The sequence below is a fragment of the Acipenser ruthenus genome, chromosome 26, assembly GCF_902713425.1.
Source record: "Acipenser ruthenus chromosome 26, fAciRut3.2 maternal haplotype, whole genome shotgun sequence".
Lineage (NCBI taxonomy): Eukaryota > Metazoa > Chordata > Actinopteri > Acipenseriformes > Acipenseridae > Acipenser > Acipenser ruthenus.
The window spans coordinates 21,664,397-21,690,583 of NC_081214.1; the positions used below are offsets into that span (position 1 = coordinate 21,664,397).

At 37.1% G+C, this 26,187-nt stretch overlaps 1 protein-coding gene across 7 annotated transcripts in view; it reads right to left on the bottom strand.

Annotated features, from left to right (window-relative positions):
• LOC117430578 (protein diaphanous homolog 2) overlaps nucleotides 1-26,187 on the bottom strand; it is a 408,548-nt gene that overhangs the window by 278,609 nt on the left and 103,752 nt on the right. For all 7 annotated transcript variants that reach the window (XM_059000922.1, XM_059000925.1, XM_059000921.1 and 4 more), the window contains 5 exons: nucleotides 25,517-25,656; nucleotides 6,751-6,825; nucleotides 6,573-6,642; nucleotides 3,537-3,673; nucleotides 557-665 (listed from right to left, as the gene is read on the bottom strand). In XM_059000922.1, coding sequence (XP_058856905.1) covers nucleotides 557-665; nucleotides 3,537-3,673; nucleotides 6,573-6,642; nucleotides 6,751-6,825; nucleotides 25,517-25,656 — 531 coding nt within the window. The remainder of the gene's footprint in view (nucleotides 1-556; nucleotides 666-3,536; nucleotides 3,674-6,572; nucleotides 6,643-6,750; nucleotides 6,826-25,516; nucleotides 25,657-26,187) is intronic.

Below are 26,187 nucleotides of genomic sequence, written 5' to 3' on the forward strand. Positions count from 1 at the left end.
GAATGAATAAACAGAAACATGTATCTATTTAACACTGAATGCAGTCAATGCCTGTGTTCTACTTCAATTAAAAACTCAACAGCTGTGAATCACTCTTCCAAAGGACAGTATCTTCAAAAGAACACTGACCCTAAACGCCACAGTGGGGAATTAATATATGGTGCACGTTTACGTTATCACAGGTAAGGATGTCATTTTAGCTTTTTTGCCTCAGAGATACAAATTTCTTTTGGGCAGCAGTGTGGAGTAGTGGTTAGGGCTCTTGACTCCTGACCGACGGGTCGTGGGTTCAATCCCAGGTTGGGGACACTGCTTCTGTACCCTTGAGCAAGGTACTTTACCTAGATTGCTCCAGTAAAAACCCAACTGTGTAAATGGGTAATTGTATGTAACAATTGTAAGTCGCCCTGGATAAGGGCGTCTGCTAAGAAATAATATAATAATAATAATAATAATAACAAATGAGGATGGAATTGTAGCATCTTGCACAACCTACTGGTGAACCTGTCACCTAAATGAGCCCAATAAGTGCAGTGTGACATATTCCCTGACCGACCTGTAACTGTGGCGCTTCATGGTTGTCCAACCCCTCCACAACAGGAGCGAAGCGTTCTTTATTATTGCGCTCAGCTGAAATCGTCATGGCTGCCAGGATCTTATCTAGTCTGCAGGGAAAAAGACATACAGAGGAAAAGGTAAACAACCAGCTTTATCAGCAAGTGGACAGGATGTTTGCTTCCCATTCCATCTTTCTTGTTTGCTGATCTCTTGATCTCTCATTCACCTTTCAACAGAAATATAGCAAGGTCCTTCATTTGATGAAATGCAAACCTTCAAAAAAGCACCCACAGTGGAGGATCAAGCCCCACATCAAAACGACAGGGTCATTCTCACATGAAAAGATTAGCTCGCCTTTGAAAGAGGCATACTGACAGCTATGAATTTCTTTATTTCTTTCATTCATCCTTTCTGCCTAATATAGAACAAGGTAGAGAGCTTTTGAGTACCAATATCAATTATATGGCCTGTTTAATCCAAGTGCATTCAAAGTAATTGTTGTGTACCACTCAGGATATGCATGCATGTACACAGCAGCCGATAGGTTCAGTTTCATTTTTTGTTTTTTCTGCAACAAAAGCTTTATAAAATCGTACTAATTGAGCTGGCAACCATGGTGATATGGCACATGGTCATAGCGCACAGCAACTTCAAGACCTAACACAGACATTCATCTGTTCATTTTGTACTTTTAATTTCTCAACTGCAACTTATTAGTGCTGACACCGGTGAGATATACTGATAACAAAATATGGATTAATAATTCAATAAGAACTTAACCAAAATGAAATACATGAGGGGTTTCACTGTTGGATGTGGACTAAGAAAACACTTACATAAAAAAAAAAAAAAAACAACATAATACTTTTTCAAGTTGCTGAAATCAGTATAAAAGTTTTTAAATACCCCAGTTAAATATGTATCAGTCCAGATCTAATATCGATCAGTTCAGGTGGGCTTATCCTAATCAAACCCCTGATATCTCCTTTATCTGTAGTGTGCAGGCTGCAAATGCTGAGACAGTGTCACCATACTACAGGAGACTTTCTTTTACTTTTTCGGCCATCTATCACAAATCAGATGCTGAACGTTTTCATCCGAAATGAAAAACTGGAATGCATGACAAGACTGTCTCTGTGATCCTAACTGTTTAAGCCAGATCTAGTCTGGCAAGAATTTTAAAGTGTAGAGATCTGACAAGTATCTTTAGCACACAGGTAAGATAACAACCTGTTTGGTAGTACCTCTTTGCTATCAATGTACAGGACTGATACAGGTATATGCTTCATAGCAATCCAAACCCTTCCAGAAAGCACTTTCCTGGGAGCAAATGTACTACACAAAATTTCAATTTAACCTACTTCAGGCTTGTTTCTTGTTTAATAATTGGAATCAATGAGAAAACTAGCTCAGGGCTGAAACAATAAAGTTAATGAAAAGAAAATATTGTGTTAAAAAAAGCAAGACCTGATTAACGTGTTATCGTATCATCTGAGGGTGTCACTTACAATGGTTTCAAAACTTTGATAAGCTGCTACATGTATTTACAGCGTGTTTTGTGCCCAATATGAACAATCAGCTATTCAGACACAGCGGTTGTATGCTGTATAATACTAATACTTAAAAACAAATGCATGGAATGCATAATTGATATCAAAACTTTAAAAAAAGTTAATGAGCACATTAAATATTAAAACGAAGGACAGAAATAGAAGTATCCTGTATAGGGAGTTATAATCAGCATTAAAATAAATGTGACAGTTTTTCAGTAAGTACAGTGCAATTATAAAGGAGACAGTCAGCCTGATCCACAGGCATCTCACAGTCTCTGGTACTCTCGCAGTCTTCCGTGGTTTCCATGGACAAGCTGAGGAAGCGGACTTGTAGAAGTTCCTGTTCTAATTAGAATTAAACCTCCATCATGTTGCACAGCTATGGCCAAAAGTTTTACATCACCCTACACAGTTAACTAATTTTGCTTCATAAAGTCAAATGAAACCTGCTGAAGAATGTTAGGTTAACATATTGAATTGCATACCGCTTTGTAGTATGTTCTTAATGAAAAACTGACAAAAATGTAAAAATGTGACATTTTGAATTCTAACATGAAATAACAAACTACTATTATGGCTTCCGGTAGACTTTTGCAATATCATTGTGTAGTTTCTTTGGTTACATGATGTTAAATAAATAAATATATTATTATTATTATTATTATTATTATTATTATTATTATTATTATTATTATTATTATTATTATTATTATTATTATTTGATAAAGAAAGAATATACAGTTGTGTGTGTTTCTTACCTGCAAGTGGTTTAGTCATGAACAATCTCTTATTATGGAGTTATATTGTGAAACCTTGTCCTTTAGATTTATAGATTTAGCAGTTTCCATATCAAATGAATCATGCTCACCTACACTACAGCTGTATACTGAACACAAAGGTTATGTGCTGCAGCTCTACTCAGCAACTTTGAGTTCCCTTGATGAATTTGAATCAAGGTGAGAGGAACCAAGGAATACATTGTCCAGTTACATCTATGCATCAAGTTCTGTACTAAAGAGTTTCTATAGAATACCATATGAATTGTGAAAGTGGAGTGGACCCTGGACACTGCATCATCAAAACCAAGTCAAGTGTGAAGTGGAGAAAGACATAATAGTAGATTGGTGTAGCTTGTCTCGAACCAGCTGTCAAAATAGTTCTCTTTATACTCTGAAAGTTAAGATATTTTGGGATACATTTTGTAATACATTCCAAGACATTAATTATTCAAGTTTAATACATAAATTATACATTTTAGCTTGGCCAGCACCTCATTAAGTGGTATAGCTTTTAAAATACAACGTAAAGCCTACCAGATATGTAGACAAACAGTTAGCGGACAGAAAGAAAGAAAGATGCAGTTAAACCAGCAGACAGGTAATTAGATTGATAGGTAACTGGTAACCTTTTTGTTTATCAACTTACATGTTTTCCTCTCCAACAATGCAAATGGCAGAAAGTATTTTCACTATTTCTGTCATCATGTTGGTTTGTTTCGGGTCAATAGCTCTGGCCAGAAGTAAAAGACTTCTCTCGTCTCCCAGTATTCTTTGCAAGCCATACTAAAAAAAAAAATGAATAAAGTCAGATATGATTGAGTCAGATGAAGAACATATAAAAACGAGCAAACCAATTTGGGCTGTTAAGAGTTTATTTGATCATGTCCCTTTATCTGGTTGGGGATATCCAGCTGTGCACTAGCCCAGAGAGCTGTTTAGCACACTGTGGACAGGAGCGAGTCAAAATATCTCCCAGATACAGCCCAGGGGATAGCACAAGCATATGCACTTGCCTTTGCTTAAACTGCATAAGGCTGTCTAAAAATGCAATTAGGAGTCCCTTCAAAAGAGTGTATTTTTAAATAAGGGGCTTGAGGGTACACTTATTTTCCAAATTGTGTTATTGGTTTATCCGGGAAAAAAAAGAAGAAAAAAAAAAGTAGGCAATATGATTTAGTCACACAGAAGGAAGACTAGAAGCCATGTGATCCTGTCATTGCCGGAGTCTACTGGCGTGTTTTATTTATTCGTTTTTTATTTAACGAGACAGGGAGATTAAAGAATCAGGACGATTACAGAACCTCATTTACAATGAGGTCCCGCGGCAAGTTACATAACAGACAGTGCTGGAACAAAATGCAGAACTGCAAACAATTTAAAAAAAGATCTAAAACACTCCCGTAATAATCCATTCATTTCCATTTCTGGTTATAAAGTAACCCCCTGGCTGTAGTGGTTTACATTTAAAAAGTGCAGAGGAATAATCACACAATATGCATCAACTTTGAAATTGTTCAGAATTAGTCAGAAGGTAGTCCGCTCTCCAATACAAGTATATGATCCATGTTATAAAATGACCAACAGCCAGACTGAGTTTTGGAACTTTTGTAAAATAAACCAATTTCTGGTCAACAATAACTTAAGAAGGCTTTAATGAAACAGGGGACAAAATGCTATTTAGGTTGCTTGATGAAAAATGATGTCAACGCTTCCAGGAAAAAAAAAATAGCAATGAGTGATAGTGTCTACAGAGCTGAAGTGGTACCAGTTTAATTTTACACAGAGACTACAATCATGTGTGGCTCCAGGCAACATGTCACACATGGGCAGTGTCTGATGGCTTACCCAGTAATGCATATCTCGTGGCCTGGTTTTCTCCTTGCCAGAAGGGGAGTAGACCATACCTGCCAACTTTTAACTCCAAACTTTATTTTAACACAAACTTCCCTTGGCTTATTAAAGTCCTATCTAAGATACAGGGTAATTAACTATCAGTGTTATGTATTTGTGTTATAATCATTACATTTTACAGACACCCTAAAGGAAATAATAACCTTTTTAAATACAAGGGTATCTGTATTTACAACCTTCAATTTCCAAATAGAGAGAGACTCAGATTTTCCTAATTGTCCTGAAACTGAAAGGGATAGCCACAGACAGGTGTGGTGGTGTTTATATGGAACTGGTAACAAGGAGGGAGTTTAATTAAGTGAGAACTACAGGGTGCATAAAGATTACCAGGAGATAATAATCTTCTGAGGTGATCAAATCTTTATACTAGTGAAGAAGACAGTTGTCTCCAAATACACTTGACGCATCCTCTAGTTATTGCCTTTATGTGACACGATTCCTTTGTTATGGTCTTAGATTTTAATTAAAAAAGTAATCTATGCTCCGATTCCACCCTGCTGTTAAAGGGAGCCTTTGAGACTTTTCTTTATTAAAACCAATACTGTGTCCTGTCCCCAATTAAAGTGAATGCTGATTCTACTTGTAAATAGTGTACTTTAAAACTATGTTTATAAGTGTATGAGGTGCAACAGTACACCTTTAAAATGCTGTTTCAATTGCAGCAGAAGCTGAAGATCCACATTAATATATGTGGTGGAACTAGGAGCCAAGAGATGAGATCTCCATGGCCCAGCTAATCAATCTAAATATCATCTTGGTTAAAGATGAAATAGCAGCACTAACATCCTGATGATTGACAGGGATGCAGTCTCAGTCCTGGAGAGCTACTATGGCTGCTGGTTTTCATTTCAACCAGTCTCTCAGTTACTTAATTGAACCAATTATTGTCTTAATTAGTCAAGATGAACAGGTGTTCCAGATCTTTAGCCACTGATGATGTAAAGACACCTATAAAACCTGCTGGATAGGGGCCCTCCAGGACCAGGTAGATAGGATTATAATTTTTGGAGTGATTTTTTCTTTGTGAATGTTACATTTTGGACAATGCCAAGCCACACATGCGATCAGAGTAGTCGAACTGATTAACTGCAGCTTTTATTGGTGTCGTAACAAGTTTAATCTGATGCATCTTTGATCAATGCCAAGTTTATGTCCACTGCTCTCTCTTCAGTTTCAATTATTATTTTATTTTTTTAACTATTCTTTTAATTTATGCTGAAGGTTGTGTGCTTTAAAAGTGCTGATCAGCATTTACTATCCTGTTTTTTGTTTGTTTTTTTGGTTTTGTGTTTCCATTTTTATCGTATTCATTTGATACGTACATGAAAAAGGGAGGAAAATAAAACAGAGCAATTTGTCATCCCACACTTGCCCTAAAATGCCCTCTGTGACACTGGCAAATAAAAGACACGCAGTGCTAACTGCAGCGGCTAGGTTTATGATATCTGGTTAGTAACTATTAAACAGGGTTTCTGAAAGCTAAATAAGCCATTGCAAACGTATGAAGTCGTCTCTTCCATGTCAAGCTGGATTCCAGGCACCTGCTCAAGAGTTAAGCACCTACTGAGCCACTTCAAAGTTGTTTTACTCCTACTGCACTCGTGCTTACACTCCTATTATACTCAGTTTATTCATCTGTATGTGTGTGCACCATTTTTCTAATGTATTTTTTCTGCTGACAGGTAGATAAGCAAAAAAAACAAAAAACAAACAGTCTAAGATCCAGCACCATTTCTGCCTGGTTTCCCGTCCCACTCCACACCAGACTCACCTTGTTGTTCATGAACGCCTTGAGACACTGGATAAGCTTGTGCTGATTCCGTTTGTCAATTCCTTCTTGCCTGGAGTCAACAGAGAGGTAGGAAAGGGGCGGATTAAACATTAGGTTCATCCCCTGGTTTAACAGACGAATGTTTGATTTTCCTTGAAGAGGAGTAATTGGCTCTTACTGTTTTTTGTCCAGCAGCTTCTCCAGAGCATCCAGCAGCAGCCCCAGGCCTTCATGTCCGAAGTTATTAACCCAGCTGAAATACAGAAGATGCTGGCATTAGCTGAAAGTCACCGTCACATTGTTAAAAACCTGCACTTCGTTGTCGCCAAACAGAATTCAATTGACATGTTACCGGTATAAAGTATCTGTGGTTACACATAGGCTGACATTACTGCAGTATACTATACATATACCTGAAAGAGTTACTAGTAATGTGTCTTGGACTTGCCTTCACATTTTATTAAACAAAATGCCTTTATTAAAGAGCTGTGTGTTCGTCAAACAGAATGAGAATGACCCACTGCTTCGCAATTGAGTCAGCAAGTCTATACTAGGTTGTAGTAGGACTATTTTTTTTTTTTTTTTTTTTTGTATTTCACAATTCAAAATATTATTTCTTGTGGAAAAAATATTCATAGAACGACATGCCTGCAGCACAAGGAGCTCAGTGATGGAGGAGGTAAAGCGAGCAGTGCAAATAATGTAAAATAATTGCAAGGGGATGGGCAAACAATGAAATTATTAGCATTATATTCCATCAACACTGAAATGGTAGAGCGGATTCTACTCTAGAAATGTTTATCGGTAGTAAGTCTTATCTCATTTGCATGTAATATATAATTACACAAGGATATGAAAAATGGGTAGAATGTACAGCCACATCTATAAATTAATATAAATATATCCGGCTTCCAGTTTGTCTTATGTTCTAATAGTGTTTTCACACGCAATACCCTTTTATTCATAAAGTTGTAATTCGGTATTAACTTCTGGCAGTATGATTAGTACATTTGGGAGTTTTCTATTGTTGAAGGGCAAACAGTGGGAAGAACAGGTTACCAACATAGTACACTCATGCCCCACCTTATTCGATTCCTGTGACAAACTGCTAGGGGTGCAATCAGAACCCGTTTCCAAATTGAATATGCTAGTAATACACATACATGGGTCTCCAGAAAGGGCACTAGGGTGATTAATCAATCAATTCATGTTTAATTGGGGCTTGCAAAATAAAAGCCGTGGCGATCAATCATCAATTACTTGTTGTAACTCTACAAACTAAATCACAAAAGAAATTTGAAAAAAAATATCAAAAATACAGAGACTATTGTCTCCTCTCCTTCTAAGGAGGTAATCCCTTTTGGCCCAGATTAAAACAGGTCAGTAGATCATTTCCATAAAATAATGACCTGGCTGGGTCAGTAGAGCTTCCTCAAATTGTTTTTAACTGTCCCAGTGTTGTCCATGTCTACCCCCTCCGCCCCACCGCCACCACATAGTCAATATCATAATATATCCTAATTTTTTTCCTACTGCAACCCTGTCAATCAAATTAGTATGTTTATAATTATAAATTATATATTTTTTCATATCCTACAGGAGGGGGAGAAAGACTCAGAAACATCAATTGAAATTAAAAGGATTTGTAGTGAGGGCATTGACAGGGATTGGAAAGAAGAGGAATCATCAGTTTCCTTCTCCCTGTATTTTCAAGTAGGTGCTATTGAGCTGAATATAAATCACTGAACATTCGACATGTTCAAGGAGGGCGGGAGGGGGGAATTAGTACCATTATTTTGGTTATTTTTTTTTTTTTAAATCTAAATTTGAGGTAATGAATACCTGAGATACTGTAATAAGGTTTAGTCTTTATATTAAGCAGGCATGGGCCTTCCTTCCCCCTTAACAAATCACATTTAATTGTCATTGCATTTAGAGGTCTATTCCCTGAAGCATCACGATTAACCAATACACTATGAAATGTTTCCCCACCAAAAATACAGCAGCAGTGATGTTAATTGTAATTATTTCATATGAAAATGACTGCATCTGTTTTATTCATAATCCAAATCAGAGAGCCCATTGCCCTGGGGCTTGTGTGGAACTGTTTTGCACACATACAGATAGATATGGTAGTAATCAATATGGAATTGCACTAGATAATTGGCTATGACCCACAATGTATCATGAGACTGCAAATGGTCCACTACAGGCAAGCATATTCTCTTCACTTTTTGATAATCAGGATAATGTCGGCACTGCCTCTGATTAAATCCAGATTATGTTATTTGGTGTTATATTTGAAGAGCAAGTCTGTCAATAAAACAAAATACATGGAGCAATTTGTTGCATTACAGGACATAACACTGATTTATTTTCTCATTTGACAACAATTTTACTCTATAATGGCATGTATATTAAAGTCATTTGTATCAAATATCAGTGTCAAAAACAGGCTTTTATTATCTGTGATGTACTTTTGCCTGCAGCACAGCACATTAGTAAAATAAGGTATATTTAAAACTGCATTTCAATTTACAGTAAAATTACAAACACTTGGAGCTCCCACACACCATTATTCAACATTCATTACTAGGCAGCGTAACCCAATTTGCAACTTATTACTATTTGCTGTACAGTACATTATTATGATCTGCTTTGTTAATAAAACAAAACAGGATAATGTTGTAAATTTATAACTGTCTGTTTACCCGGGTTACAAAATGTAATGTTTATTCTTTTAGATCCTGTAGATTTCTCAGCTCATCTATTAGGGTGTGGTTAAGCAAATGCAAAAAAAAAGCAACTAATTTTCTTTTTAAAGGAACAGCATATGGATTTAAACACAGATCCTAACACTTATTTTTTTAATGAAACACAGAAAGAAATTATACAAATTGAAGGAAAGAATAAAAAAGAAAGACTTTCTGAACTGCAAAGATCAATAGATTTGCTTGTAGGAGTGCATTATTAAAACAGAAACATTTTAAGCTTGAAATCTGACAGCTGAACCTCAAGTTAATAAGTTAAACAGTCTTCCCTTGTCATATGTCTTTATTAGGATAAACTATAACTATCCTACCACCACAGGAAAGGAATCTGGCGTATTGTTTCAGAGATGCCTAAAGCAGATTAGTAATGAAGCCTGATCCTGTCAAGAGTGTGCATGCTGATTAGAGATGATTGTGTTCCCAGTGACACTTTGTCAACGCCGCCTGCAATGGCACGGACTAGAAGATGCTGCTGTAGCCTCTGCTGCTTGGAAAGGATAGGGCCATCAAGAGAAATAATGCATTCCTTCAGTCAAACCAGCTGGCATTGCTGGGCTCTCACCCTCTTTCTCTGCTTAAATCACTGCGTTTCACTGCGTCATGAAATAGTCATGAGAATAATTCTAAAATAAAGTGCCACCAAATCATGATATTTCCACAATCATGCAGCACCCATGACTACTGGAAAAAAAATAATGATGTACTGTAGATGCCTCTCTATATGCTCTGCACTTCCTTTACCTCCTTTTGCACTGACCACTGAGCTACTCCCACACTGCAGTCAGGCAGTCTAAACAGTGAGTCACTCCAACTCATCTCTACCCTAACGGTAAAGCAGGACAACCACAATGCTACTCAGACAAACTACCTTCCACAATGCAGCCCCGCATTACAGACCTGTGCTATAGGCTTTGGAAATGCATTTCCAAGTTAACATCATTATACAAACTGTACCCCACAGTGCAGTAAATGTGATAAATAAAAAGGTAAAACTCATAGATTTGCGTAATCTCCGCAGTTTTCTTGTGCGTAATGTTCTTTTGAATGTGCAGAAAACTGTTCTTTGTCAAGGACCCCGGTACCACTTCCCCCACTGCGCCATTCTACTGTGAAGAATATCAGATTCCGCACAGCGTGTGTCTGACAAGCACAAAACACAAAAAGAAAAAAGCAATGACAAAAAGCAGGCAAAAGAATTGAGGGCGACTGTGCGCGTGTAAATCAATTGCATCTTTTTGCAAACCCGGTTACCAGACATAAAACCGAAGGAGACAAATTAGTCGAAAATAAATGATTGATGCTGTTGTTCAAAAAAGAAAAACATTTTTTACTTAAAGTTCATGGAGGTAAAGAAAAGGAGATGAAAAAAAAAGTATGAAGCCGAGAACATTCCATTTATCCTTTCTTTGGAGCCTTTTGTGCATAATTTAAAAATATTTTTAATAGATCTGGTAGCGGACAGGGGGGCTGTGGTTTTAACCTTCTGACTTAAAAGAATATATCTGTGTCACAGTGATTCATGAGAACTGTTTTGTATAAAATGTATGGATTTGGTTTAACCCTTGCTCACCAGGGGAAAGCATGTTGTCTATTAAAAGCCTGCTCGTGTTATGGTTAACACTACCTGTGGGCACAAATAACATGTGATGCTTGCCGCAACATGACTCCGGAGGTTCAGACAGGGAAAGCTACTTTAAGTACAAAGTAGTAAAGGAATCAAACTAGCAAGGAGCTAGCCAATAACAATGTATTTTCCTCCATTATTAATCACTACTGCAGTGGAATATAAGGCAGAGTGTCAAAAGAAAAAGGATATTCCCCCGTCTGTTTATCAGTTAGCACTAAAGCTCCAGCAAATCTGTCAAAGCAGCACAATGCTTTGACACTGGGGGTTTAGTTAAATGTTTTAATTAGCATTATTGTTATTATTATTTTTATATAATACCCCCCCATGAATATGTTGCAATTCTACACTTGGCCCATCAGAGCCCCCTTTTGGGCAGGGAATAACAGGACAAGCTGTGCCTCGCCTGTCCTCCGCATGGTTACAGATAAGAGAGTTGGTGTAATTTGCCTTTTTCTTTTGCTGACCCTGAAGGCAGATGATAACCCCATTTTCCTGGAAGAGAATGCCCTCGACACACTCACATAGTTGTCATGCCCACAGGGTTTTATTTCACTCTTCGCCACATTAATATAAATGAGTCTCACTGGTGTGTGTGTAGGGAGGGGGGGGCACATGTGTATTTCTCGTCCGGTCGAGGGCATGACTTTTTTTTCTCTTGACGTTTAATTAACTAAATATTCAAAAATGTAAAATAAAAAGACATTAAAATACCGATTTATCTAATGACACAAGAGCAGAGTCTGAGAGCTCAGAGAAGTAGATTGGAATGACTTTACTGCCCCCACCAACGCATCAGTATTTCAATGACTACAACAGCTGCTATCGCGAGCACAACACATTTGCCCACAGGCTCAGCTTTGGTTACCACTGCACTACTATAATGAAGTATACCTATGGCTTTTGAATTTTCAGAAACATCCAGGATTTTTGTAGAAGGACAAAAGACTGTGTTTAATGGGGCTTTTATTTTATTTTTTTTTTACACCATCCTAAAAGTTAATTGAGCCGTTCTTTCTGATATTGCTTAAAAGTACTCTTTTGGCGTTGTGGAGTGTTGAGACATCCTAAGAATTGCTCAAATCAAATAATAGCATATTGAAACTATTGACATGATTGCAACAGTAAACTGATATGTGAATGGGGGTGAATACAAAGTATTTCTGTTCCCACTGAAAAAAAATTAAAAAATAAAACCTAAGTATACTATAATTTTGATCGACATAGATGTTTGCCAAATGTCTAGCCAAAGACTATAGAAAAGAAGCTACTAAAAATATATATCTTGAACCAACAAGATCAACAGGCTAGCTAACACAGAAAGTCAGCTCTTTACGTTACAGTATACTTAGGGCTCTTCGGTTTTTATTTTTGATCACGTTGAAATCAACTCTTGGAAAAGTGTTGATTGTGAAACAAGTTCACTTCAGTTTTTTCTCCCGTAACTTGACTGAGACTATGATTCTGTTTCATTGATAATGTAAAAGGCAGTTCCTTCATTTTAATTCAAACCGAACGCAAACAGCGAGTGAAGTTAAATTGATTTAATTAAATTGTAATTAAGAGGAAACTATTATTTGCAAAACACATTTTTGCAACAAGTCATTAAGACTTTAAATCCAAGAAAAGCAATTTAACTGAACTCGCTTTTTGTGTTTGGTTTGAATTAAAAATAAGGAGCTGCCTTTTATTTATTTATTTTACAACAACAATGAAACAGAATGATAGTCTCATTGAAGTTACGGGAGAAGAAACAAAAGTGATCTTGTTTCACGATTAATGCTTTTCCAAGAGTTTAATTAAGAAACTGAGTCGGCTCAATCTAACTTTAAAGGGACATCACATGCCCAAAAATAAAAACTGAAAATTAAGAGCCCTAAGCATACTGCTTGTATGCTCCGCAGATTAAAAGCAACAGAAGCAACAAGAGAGGTATTACATTTCATAAGTTGTACGGTAGCTAAACCCAAATACACAATATTACTCATGTCAGCGTTTTGTGATGGTCTGAGCACAGCTAAAGAAAGCTGGTGCAGAAGGTCTGTGTGTTCTGTTCAAACGACTGCATTGCTCCCTAACGGCATTTATGTCCCAATGGGATTCTCACTCTACCACCACAATGACTGTACGTCTAACAGAATGAATGATAGTTCAACATTTTTTTGGGATCCCGGGAAGGCAGGAGAGTTACAGAACATGATCCCGTTCACTCAAGACAATGAAAAATCTCTGCAAAAGGAGCCCAGTGCTCCTGACAGCTGGCAAGAGAAAGAAATAACTTTTTTCTATTACTTATTTTCATTGAAATGTTCAAATAGCCACCAACTGTGAGCAAAATACTCCTGCAATTGTTAATTATCTCCCAAACAGCAGGGAAATCACCATGGTGCTGCAAATTAATTGGACCAAAAGATGGAATCTGAAGTATATTTCCTAAAAAGGTGATTGATCAGTAAAAAAAAGAATAAATAAAAAATGACTGTTACAAACGAACAAAAAAGACTGACCATTTGTGAAGCAATTACTTTATTATGCAATGTTTCTGATCTAAGCCACATGCAGTGTAATCCTTATACACTGTTGCATGACCATGAGCCAGGTTCTGACAAAATATTATAACTAGTGTTAAAAAAAGAATCCTGTTACTGTTTCTCAACTTTATATGCAGGGCAATATTTAGATAATTGTCTTCTGTAATCCTTGGTGTTTCAGCAGGTGAGTGAAGTAGACATACAGTTACCAAAACATTAGGCGCATGCTGTATGTTACCAACTAAAAATAATTAACATGTTGCTAATTCAAAGCTGTGGAAATATTAATGTTAAGCCTTCACAAAACAAGGCTTTTTTATCGACAACTTCAATTACCACAAAAGACTGGTTAAGTACATCAGTTCACAGTGCATGTTTCCAATGCCTCCATGTGTGAAAGGATTTGAAGTGTTCTTTTTTGTTTATTTACAATGTTGTTTGTATATCAATGAAACGAATGTCTACAAAAATAAAACGGTGCTGAGCTAGAAAGCTTTTTGTAAGCCGTGAACCCACTGCTTGTAGACACCTAATGTATTATTAAAAGCGAGCTGTGGTGCGGATATAGGTGGGAGGTGATGCTTAATGAGAAAGAAAGGGTTAAAACTACTGGAGTGCAGAAGGACATTGGATGTAATGCTGCAGAACACTCATTTAACACTATACCTACAGTATGATTCCATTTTCTACTAAATCAATACCAAACTCAAATCAGATCTTTCAATTATGTATGTTTAGCTTGGGGGCTGTAAAAGATATGATTAGCCTTGAGGTTAACAGATGATGGCATGAAATGAAATGGCCGGACAGATTATAATATCACAGGTTGTAGAGAATGCCTGAATCCTTCAGCTTCCACCTCAGTAAAAGCACCTGGAATGTAAGATTTAACATCGTGGCGTGGTGCAGGCTGAGTTGGACTGACAAGACAATCATCTCTTTAATAACGGCTAATGTTCTAGCGCAAAACAAACAGTCTAGCCTGTGTAGGAAGTCCCAGATGAAACAGAAGGTTAACTTCAGACAGGACACTTCTAACTAAAGAGTGTGAATCGATAAAACATCATTAGTTTATGATTATTACTTTTATTATTTTATTTCTTAGCAGACGCCTTATCCAGGGCGACTTACAATTGTTACAAGATATCACTTGTTTTTTTGTTTTTTTACATACAATTACCCATTTATACAGTTGTGTTTTTACTGGAGCAATCTAGGTAAAGTATCTTGCTCAAGGGTACAGCAGCAGTGTCCACCACCTGGGTTTGAACCCACGACCCTCTGGCTAGGAGTCCAGAGCCCTAACCACTACTCCACGCTGCTGCCCAACTTAGTTTCCTATACTATGTTGCAATTCAAATCCAATTGATTGGTTATCACCCCATCAGAAGGCAGAATGCCACTATAATACAGAACAATGGCCGCTGTACAGTATTTTGATTGAATCCACTCCAAAGAGCGCGCCAAGTTGTATTGTGTCCCAACAACCTGGGGAAATCTATACTTTGATATGTGTACAGTCAATCCAGCTTATAATGGCCACTGAAGGGTATTGAGATAGCCCAATGTAAATAAAATGGATGTCTACTAAAGCAAGCAGTGCAACATCAGAAACGCACTGATAACAGAATGCTCCCTTATCACCAGGTGGTGAGCGACAGAGGCTTGACCACAGTTAACAAAATCAGAAACTTTAGTAATGTCATTTAACTTCCATTGAATAGATCCAGAGACTGTGGCTGTTGCCTGGTGGTCATAATGTATTGCAAGCATTTACGATGTGTATAATGACCAATTGTTTTATAATTGCTCCAACAAGTGCAAGTGCTTGTAGGGTACACTGACATTTCTAACAAACATTTATACTCAGGAGAGCAGACATTTTAGCACAGCACAAGAATAATGACCCTGGTTGTGTGCTTGAAAGTTTCATGCAGTTGTCACAGCAGTGGAGACAATGTATTTCACAGACTGACAGCAGTATTTTTGATAACTTTTTTTTTTTTCTTTTCCTCCCCAGACCATGTCAAATTTTGACTGTTAAGACAAATACAATGCAGACCTTTGGTTTTAAGGTACCAAGCACTCTCAGAATATTATGATACATATTTCTGTTTGATTTATCTAATGGAAATAATGAACTTACAAACATATCTATTATATATGTCCTTAATATAATCAAAGTCCTATATTTGAAATGACTATTCTTAAATGGTTGTCTTGGCACCTCTCTGTCTAGAAGCAAGATCCTAATGGATCAACCCTCAGATAGTATTGACTTAGTCATCATAATAATACGCTCAATAGATGTATTTCCTTGAAATAAAAACATGTATTGCTTTTTACTGCATGAATAACAATAATACAAATGTGAAGAAAAAAAATGTACAAAGATTATTATATTATCCATAGCAGCATTATAAGATTTATATATAAAAAAAATAAATAAATAAATAATAATTCACTCAAATTGTGTAACAGGTAGCTATGAAAAGTTGCTCTAATTAATCAAGTGGTAAGAGATGGGGCCAACAGGTCTTTCGCCTGTAGAAAAATGTCATCCAACTGTACTAATGGAGTTAGGAACACTAATCATTATACTATAGCTGGTTATACACACTGGATTTGCTCCAGCTTTATGTTATAAACACTTTAACAGGTTATTAATCCACATCTTTTTTTTTGCCCTGTGGATTGATGGAGAAAAAGTAAAGGTGTTTAATAAGAAAAAAATGTAATTAAACAAGATATGAGGGAGAACCTCACACCATTTAAACAATACTTCATGAAAAGCTGCTTTTTTGGGGCATTTTTCCCCTCCCAACACACAGACTTTCGCTATTATGTTGCAAAAGAGAAAGCGGTCATTGTGCTGGAAGCTCCCAGCTGCAACACTGCGCTGAAAAGATTAACAACATTAGTGTCATCACTCCCCGGGGAGGTACGTTAATGCTCATCTGATCTCTTGCTGAAACAATACTTCAAAGCTAAGGTTGGAATCTGTCATCATTCGAAGTGCATTTGGAAATAACAAAGGGGGTACTTCAATCTGGTTTGTCGCCATATTGATATGCTGCACCAAACTGATTTGCATTAAGATAAAATCACATTTGCCGATTTGCCGTTCTCTCAAGGTCGCCCAAGGTTCAGTTTATTACATTTTTCATTGCCGCTTAGGAAGGCTTGGGAATTCTGCACCTAATAGCTAACCTGCACAGAGACTTAAAAATAATTGTAGCATTTCAGTCATTCATCAAACAGTCACAATGCTCCCTCCATGATGTTTAGGAGTTTCAGCCTAAAGGCACATATTACTCAAAAGGCCTGTTTTATTAAAAATAAACAAATATTTAACAATACCAATTAAGGAAACAAATCTTGATATTTTAAGTGTACCGGATGCAAACAAATTCAACTCAATTTAAAAATGTGTTGTTATAAGAATAAAAGGAGACACTGTAAAGCAGTCAAGAGGTTCAATTAGAGAAACTAAATCTTGCGATTTTTAACCGAGCCAGTCATTTGTTATTTATACCCAATTGAAACAGTTGTATTTTGTAACTAAACATGGCATTCCTTCTGCTATGCATCCTATACAAGCTTTTTTCTTCTATTGTCAAAGCAGTCAAATATGATCTTAAGAATTTGACACAGAAGAGAATGGCAGTGTCGATGTAAAGATGTCAAAGTAGCTACAGTATGTGCAGCAATAAGGCTCAGAATATGATGTGCACCTTTTTACAAATACTGGGAGAATGTGTGCATGTTATATACAGGTTGTGCACTATGTGCAAGGTGTACAGTATACTTGGGTAATAGTATTCCATATACAGTAATGAACAAAAGGGGCTCAGTTGCATATTTCATAAATGTACACTGTATTATATGGTACATATTTGAGCGATAATTTCAAAAAATACAAAAAAATGATAACAACATTTCCCAGTTGCCACATGGGCAGAGATCTTTACCAACAGCAATCCTGTGCCAAATCAGATCATGAACAGCATGTAGCAGCAAGAATGAAACTGACCAGGCGCAACTCAGACCAGATAATTGATCTAAAGTACATTAGCTCAAGTACTGTAGTTGCTAACAAAGAAGCAGGGTGGAGGTGTAGCATTTGTACCAGCCTTAGTTTTTCTTTCAGCTTTGTCATTTCATGAGCTGTTACTTGCCTGGGATAATGAGACCCGTCTTTAAAATGTATGTCTCCAAGACTAGACTCCTTTGAGCAAAATGCCTACCTAGCATGTGGTGTAAAAACACATACACATGCACATTCACCTACGCCTCTTGTCATAATTCTAGGTTGATTTGCTTAATTTCAGCCACAGCCTTATAAACCTCCTTAGGAGGAACGATTTGTTGCTTAAAACACTGGATGCGAGCGAAGTCACCGAATGTCAATCCACATCAGACGCGACTTGGAAACGATCCAAAAGACTGAAAATAACTACATGACCCCGCCCATGCATTCCTATTGGACATACTAGAGATGGGCTGTCCCTATCTATTTCTACATTATCGTAAACGCTACCGAAGACTGTGACGCATCAGATCGTGGGTGAGTGTTTGAGACGTCTCTGACTTAATTTACTTATGAATAAATATACACTGAACAAGGTTGTGTGCCATGGCAAGACGCAAGACTTTTATTTAGTTTTTCCTTTTAAAACAGTGAACAGATATGGCTCATAATCTTCAAAACTATGGGCTTGGTAATGTTGGAATGTGTCACATTGAATACAAACGTGTTGCTGGCTTTGTTTTACAACATATAGAATAGTAGGACCTTGATAATATTTTTGTTTGTTTGGTGACTCTCCACAAAACTCCACTTTACGCGTATGTAAAGACATTCGTGAACAAAACATTATTTATCATAAAAGCAAACAAACAAACCAAAAAAAAGCCATAGCTTAAACTTAGGTCACATGTTCAAGTTGTGTGAATGCGGGACCTTTTTTGTGTCATTTTTAAAAGCCAGCAAAAGTGCACTTTTTTTTTTTTTTTTATTGACTGCAGTGACTAAATTAAATAGCTTTTTCGCGTGCGTCGCTCGCATCCAGTGTGGGTGCAGCGTAAGCCGCAGATAGAAATGCACTTAAAAATAAGCTGATCTATTTATTTCCAGTTTTGAAACTTACACCTCTTTTTATTGAGCTTATGAAGAGCCAGATGCACTGATCTGTAGAAATATGGTAAGTGCAGATTAGATTTATTGAAGAAATTCATAACACAAAAAGCACTTGCTAGAGTTTCTGGAGTTCTGTGCAACATGTCAATACGAGGCAGCGATTGGATGGTGGCCGAGGGTTGTGAAAATGCAGAATTTGTAAAATTATTGTTCCATACTGTGTTTGTGATGTTTTATTGATCAGTCAATCACTGCAGTAACGTTGGAAAAGTAGACACACAAGACACAACAAAATAGCTTTTCAAAGGTACACATGAACTTTAACCTGGCATGCTGTAGCTGGTTCCATTGCGGTTTGTGAGACAAGGCCCAACAACTCCCCAGTGACAGCTGTACCAACCCCTCCATACCAAAATAACCCTTGTGTGAACCCCCTCAATATATATATATATATATATATATATATATATATTGTAACGATTCCACCTCTCTCGGGTTCGTTGCCCCTTTAAGAACTTGACCCAGAGACAGAAATTGAGTTTTTCCAAGCGCTCACGCGCTATTTTTTTAATCAACACAAAATTAAAACAAAGTACACAAAATAAACCCCTAGCTCTTTCTGAGCACTAACTACACACGCAGGAACCTAACTATCACAGGACGGCTAAGCCGTTTCCCTGTACCACAAAACTTAAGCACACCAGTTTGCACTGTACCTTTCTCGGGACTGCCAGGAAGCAGAGCACTCCTTCTGCCTCCTTCTCTTTAGCAGCCCTGAGCAGACTGCCTGCTCTCTTTTTAAACCCCCGCACCTGGGCTTAATTTCCAATAACGCCCAGGTGCGGATGACAATTAACAATAAAACAATTAAATCAAAACAGTGCATTTCTCTAGCAGGGAGGTTTTAACCCCCTCCCTGCTGTTTCTCATACCCCGCTATGTTACAATATATATATATATATATATATATATATATACACACACACACACACACACACACACATATATATATATATACACATACATACATACATACACACAGTCCCCAATGGAATTAAGCATTTATTTTTTGATTTCTTCAAAATTATAATGTTATAACCAACATCCCAGAGAAACACCATGCTAATGATTTATATGAAGAATTTCACCTATTAAGTTTACAGCGTCTAAATACAGTTTAGAGAACTCTGTTCAGTGATCTCAGAGCTAGCAAATTCAATATGGAGAATTTGGTGCTGGGATTTTGAAGACGGCACATTTAATACAAAATGGATTAGTACAGGGAATTGATAAGCCAGTCTATTCAATACAGAGAACTCAGTACTGCCAAGTTAGAGCCAGCAAATTCGATGAGAACTCTGTACTGGAAACATAGAGCTAGCAAACTCAATAAAGACAGCTCAATTCTGGCATCTTAGAGCCAGCAAACTCAATATAAAGAACAGAGTACTGGGAACACAGAGCCAGCATATTTGATACAGATAACACTGTGTTTAATTTCATTTTGTGGAAACAATATGGATTACAAAATAACCCAAGGACTAAAGAAAGATTGCTGTTTCATCTACTGTTGGCAAAAAAAAGTTATTGGTAATTGTTGTGTGACAGCATGCAGTATATAGACCCTTGGCTGATTTAGCCTTCATTCAATATTTCTATGACAGGCAACTCATATTGAAGGAACAGCATTAAACTCATAGTCAAAGCATTCACACAAAGAATCACAAAGAATGACTGCAAACATCACAAAATGTTAAGGGAACAGTATTTTTTTTTTTTTTTTAACTTCAAGCTATTTAATCTTTAAGCATTCGAAATTAAAACAGCTGAAAAAAATCTTTAATACGTCTAGCACTTTTCTAATGGCAACCCAACAGAGACATCACATTTTGATCCTCTTGAAAGGTCTGAGCACTTACATAAAATCAGTCAGATCAAGGTCATGCCATTATAGACAAAATTAGTTAAAATGGAGATGCAGCTACATAGCACAGAACTCTCATTTAAAAAAAATATTTAATCATGTGTCAAGAATTTTCAATAATTTTTGTTTATTCAAACCCTAGTACAAACAAATCCAGTTATCTCTTGGGGGTGCAATATATGTTTCTTACAAGCCTGTGGGATAGACCTCAAGTACTTCCTTTGGAAATATCCACTTCAGCCAGGGGGTATTGTGTTCCAGTTTACTCATGTGTGGGTTCAAGAACTAACAAGAACAACCAGTGACAGGGTGTGGAACACAGGATACTGGAATGGCAATGCAATGCTCTATACTGTACTGCACATAACAGTTCCTTGAGTGATGCAGTGCAAATAAAGAGTTAAGCCTATGCAAAAAAAAAAAAGAAGAGAGAGAGAAGATTGAAACGTGCAACAAAATAGAGGCCACACTAAAACTCAAGATGTGTCTGCAAGTGCTCCAGGCAATGCCATCTGTACATGAACACATTTACAAGGTTTGCGATGCGCTGACTGCAATGCACCTGTCTGGGACACAGTGATCAACTGGGCATTGAAACAGATGCAGAACAAGGCTTAATAAACAATTAAGTGAATGGGGGCCACAGGGAGGAAATTAACAAATCAAGCTGCAAACTACCGCTAGCTCTGCAACGTGCTAAAACTCGTGTTTGTGCTGATTTAGGTGAAGGCGATGTTTAGTCGGAGAGATGTTTTGTGGAGCTTCACTGAGAAAAATAAAATATCGTCCTGAAAGAGCGATTGACAAAATGTATAAAATTGACCTGGACAATGGACCTGTACGATCGTTTTATTGTAAAATACATATTTAAAATGATGGCAGTTTGTTGTTCTCCACCTCGTGGTACTCGGAGGGGATTGCCTGTTTTATTAATACCCTTAAATGACTAAGTAAATAAAATAAATGAAACATCCTACTCCCTATTCCTGTGCATCCACTGACCATGCCCTTTGAAAAGTATGAAAAGGAAATGTTATATTAACATCTATAAATCACTCTCAACTTTCCCACTCTCTTGCTTAAAAAAAAAAAAAAAAAAAATCTTCAGTGTTTACAATCCCCAGATCCTCTGAAGGTAACCCAACCCAGCCTTCAGGACTTGATCCTGTCAGAAGGAGACTTGCTGTCTACACGGGGAACAGACCAGATGTTATCAAATCTTCTTAAACCAGGATATATCAGTCGAATGTCCTACTATCCACCGTCTTTAGACAACATGGGCAGATAATGGACCTTCTTTTTCTTCTTCTTCTTAACTTTTTTAAGCAGGGATACCCCTGCTGAGATTCCTCAGCATGTCATTTCAGGGGAGGATCAGGTTAGATGGTATTTAAAGTAATTTTCACACTTTAGTATTACATTTCAGGTACTAATAAGTCTAGGTTTAGACTATGTCTAGGTTCAGACAGGCCAGTACCAAGCTACATGTATGGCTTGGATATGTACTTAACTCTAGGTTGAACTGGGCAGATATACTGTAGACTTGGTAAAACAAACCTCTTTGACAATATGACCTGGTAATCTTTTTATATCATCAGTGGCTGAGTAGAGATTTAGAACCAGAATCTCCTGGCTCCCAGTCCTTACATCAAAACATATAGTCCACAAGACAACGTATACATTTTGCACACAGTGAACAAAATAAAATCCTACCAAAGTTTTCTTACAACTTGAGTTCTTTAAAGGTTACATTAAAATGCAACAATCAGAACAATTTACTCTGCAGTTCAGACTCCCTGTGTCCTGTGATCCATAAACGTTAATTGCATCCATTTTAATTATTAGTCGCCTTTGAGAAAGGGAGGTTGAATGTCTACCTCATTACAAAAAAAAAGCTGCCTCTGTTTATTCCAGTCATCTGTCACCCTAGGCTGCTCTTTTCTCAGGAAGGCCATGTCTAACGTGGGTGTTTATGACTGATGTTTATTCACCTTTGGGCTAGAAGTTCATCTGTTTAAGTACTTCCCAGGGGCCAACCTGTGCTTCCTTACTCCGGCACTTTGCAAAATAAAGTCAGTAGAAATCCAGAGCTGTTCAGCTGCTACAATCTCTTGGGAAATGTTACGGGAGAGTTCTGTTATTTGATTAGATTAAAAAGATAGGGAAAGAAATAGAAAACGACTAAACCCTATAATCACATGGAAATGTCTTAGCTTTAAAATGAACAACATGATCACTTACCTGTCGTTTTAAAAAGTATGTCATTTTAGAAATGACTCGGAGGCTGGATACTTTACTCAATCAGTCACAAAGCGCTTGCAACTAGCTGTACTTTCCAGTGTGGACAGGGACAGAGGGACAAGCTAGTTGCACAGGCAACCACCATGATACAGAGGGTCCTTCTGCATTCCCATTGTTGTTGCTGAATAGTTGCACACAACTCTCAAACAACTTATTTTGGTGAAGTGGAGCATGTCACGTGACAATTTCCATATGTGGAATTTTCTAATTTTACTTGCATTCTCCAGTATAAATGTTACAGAATACAAGGCAATTACACCATCTGCATAATAAATGAATCAGTTACAACAGGGACAGCAAATTTACATATAAGTGTGTGCTACATACAAAAGAGGTTTGCATTTTATTTGTTCTCCTATCCTGTGTGTCCATTTGTTTCAGGTGCAGCTACCATTATCTGGTGTTCTATATGATCTTACTCATTGAAACCACACTGACGTCTGTTATTCAAGCTTTAAGATATCGAGATAATGTCTTCTGAATGTGGTGGTTCACATAACTGCCCCGCTGAGGTTTGGAGGAGGCGGACGTTGAACAATAAAAGCTACTTTAAAGAATGTCTGCCACTCAGTTGATGGCCACTTTAAATACAGCATCCATTGATTCACATTAAGAAACATCTTTCTAATAGTGAAATGGTAAATAATTTAAGAGTATGCCACCGCCATGGGTTCATCGATGCTGCTGGGACCAAATTAAATGTAAAAGATGCTATCTGGAAGAAAGACCTAGATAACTGAAAAACCCTGGACACCAATACACACTAATTATAAGTGAATGAAGAGATATGAAAGTAAAAATACTGAGTAAAACTCCAAAGTATTTAAAATGGTACATTAAATGGGATCAAACCAAGGAAAAAAGAGTGGGAGGGGAAATCCTGTTCTTATAATGAGAGAGGTTCTCATTAAATGCTGCTAGAGATATATTCTTGCAGATCACTAAAAACTGTGCTGTCCATCTATTACAGTCTAATAGACAGAGTCGTAACTAAGCCTTCCTGCCTCCCTGACACCTACGGATACAGATACATGAATTGCAAATTTACAGATGCAACCTCCCAAAAAAATGTAACACAGCAGTTATAGGCTGGAAGCATTATAGAAGTTTATAAGCACAGATCTTTAATGCAGACTGCCAATTTGTTGGGATAGAGACTCATTAACGATACTCTCTTCCTACCTATGGTAATAAAATATTAAGATTAGGGGTGGGCACCAATATCGATATTTTGATATGATATTGATATCGTTCGATATCGATAATAATTTCCATATCGCGATATCGTGGGATAAAAAAAACACACACGCTCGCAGAGACATATATTTTATTGCTAATAGTGCTAAAAATACAAACGCAGTGTGATCAAGTTTATTTTATATTAAGATACAACAAACCCTATGCATGCCAATCATTGTCAGTCTCGTAGGGAAACACCACACATCAATTATTATGTAACCATTTTATTCCATTGATTGGCGTTTTTCTTTTTCTAAGAACCCAATTAATAAATGTATTTCAACCATTCAATATCTATATATCAAGAAAAACAACAAATCCACAACCTGTGTACCCTCTCTCGTGTGCTCTACTCCCGTTTCTTCACCTGTCAAACTACATCCTGTTTTCAAAAAGTGTGTGCATCAACTAATTAGGGAACAGGACTGTCTTTTTTAAAGGGATACACACCTAAAAACAAACTTAACACAAAAAAACACTATTTCTTCCATTCAGAACATGCTAAGGTACCAAACGCTACCTGCATGTTGCATTAAGCACTATTGGGATATTTTTTAAATCTGAACTATCGGTATTATAAATGAGATGTACTTTTAAAACATCAAAACATATCTCAACATAATGCAACATTCAGCATGACACTGTACTTAATACTTTTAGATGTGTCGTGCATTTATACGCAGAGAAGATTCAATTACTTCCGGATTGGCTAGCCTTTGCAGTGAAGTATAGAAATATTTCAGTTTTGAGGTGGCTGATGATGGCATGGAATAGTAAAACAATATAACAAGACCTTGTTTTTCTCCATGGATATTGTGAAGCAAAGCTAAGTTCAAGTAAGTTATTGCTTTTCTTATATAAATATCTGTTAACGTCTATATGTTTCATATTGCAAAGTGTTACTATATTTTTCTGTGTTTTGGAAGACTTCGATATTATCGATACCGAAATACATGCACGATATCGATATACAATTTTCATATCGATGCCCACCCCTAATTAAGATGAGCTTTTGACAAGCAACAAACCAGCTGACAAATAAGAAAGGATTAAAAACAAAAGGTCTTTTTCAGTCATTCCAAGATTCTGTCGTGTTGTGTGGATCTTTCAATACCGTTTGTTCAAATGCAAAGCATTAACCATTATAGATTATGTGGTTAAATTGTAAGCAGTCAATACGCCAGCAAAACATGTGTGCTTTTTCAAGGAAAATTATGAATTTCTGCATATTCATACTACTCAAGCAACTATGACTTGTGGCAGTAGCAGTACAAAGCAATCATTACAAAACAGCTTCTGATGGACTATTTAAGTTTTTTTCTTTTTAATCTTTTTAAGGAACAGAGTTCCACTCTAGTCACTTCTGTTAGATGCTTGTATGCTTCCCCTTCTTCGATGGAGCTGTGATATTTACCTTACAGGGTTGCTGGTTAAAGAGACTCTCAGAGACTCCAGGCAGTTGAGGAGCTTCTCGTCTGTGATTCCGGAGCGTAGCTCGTGCACGTATTCCTGTGATGACAGCGTAGACTCGTGCTTGCTGTTCCGCAGGCCTCCCTGTAAGCAAAACCCAACACATTCATTTTTAGGTGAATAGCCCATGTGCATTATTAGCCTCATTGCTACTGGTGTTAATTTCCATGAGAGATGACTCAATTGAGATGCAAATGTTTATTTCCAAATGCCAGTTCTGCTTTAACCATTACATTTAGGAGAAAGCTGCGAGTACAGCCTATAACGAAATTTGTGAAGTCGTGTTTTCACTTGTAGGAAGGTGGATATATCATATTTTCTCATACCTTATGACATCGTTACTTTACACATACATTTACCAGTACACCATAGCAAATATATTACTGCCAGCTACGTTTTGGCACCGTCTTACAGCAGCCCTGTGAAAAAACGTTTTAAAGAAGCTTTTAGTTTTATTGTTTTGACTTTTCCAACAAATCAGTGGAAGTCTATATTAGCTTGCAGCCATAAGCATGTGTCTCACATCAGAGTCATCATGCAGCATGCTTTCTTATAGTCAAGAAGGGTATTGGATTGTTTCACAATGTGTATACGAGTTTGACACCTGCAAGAATG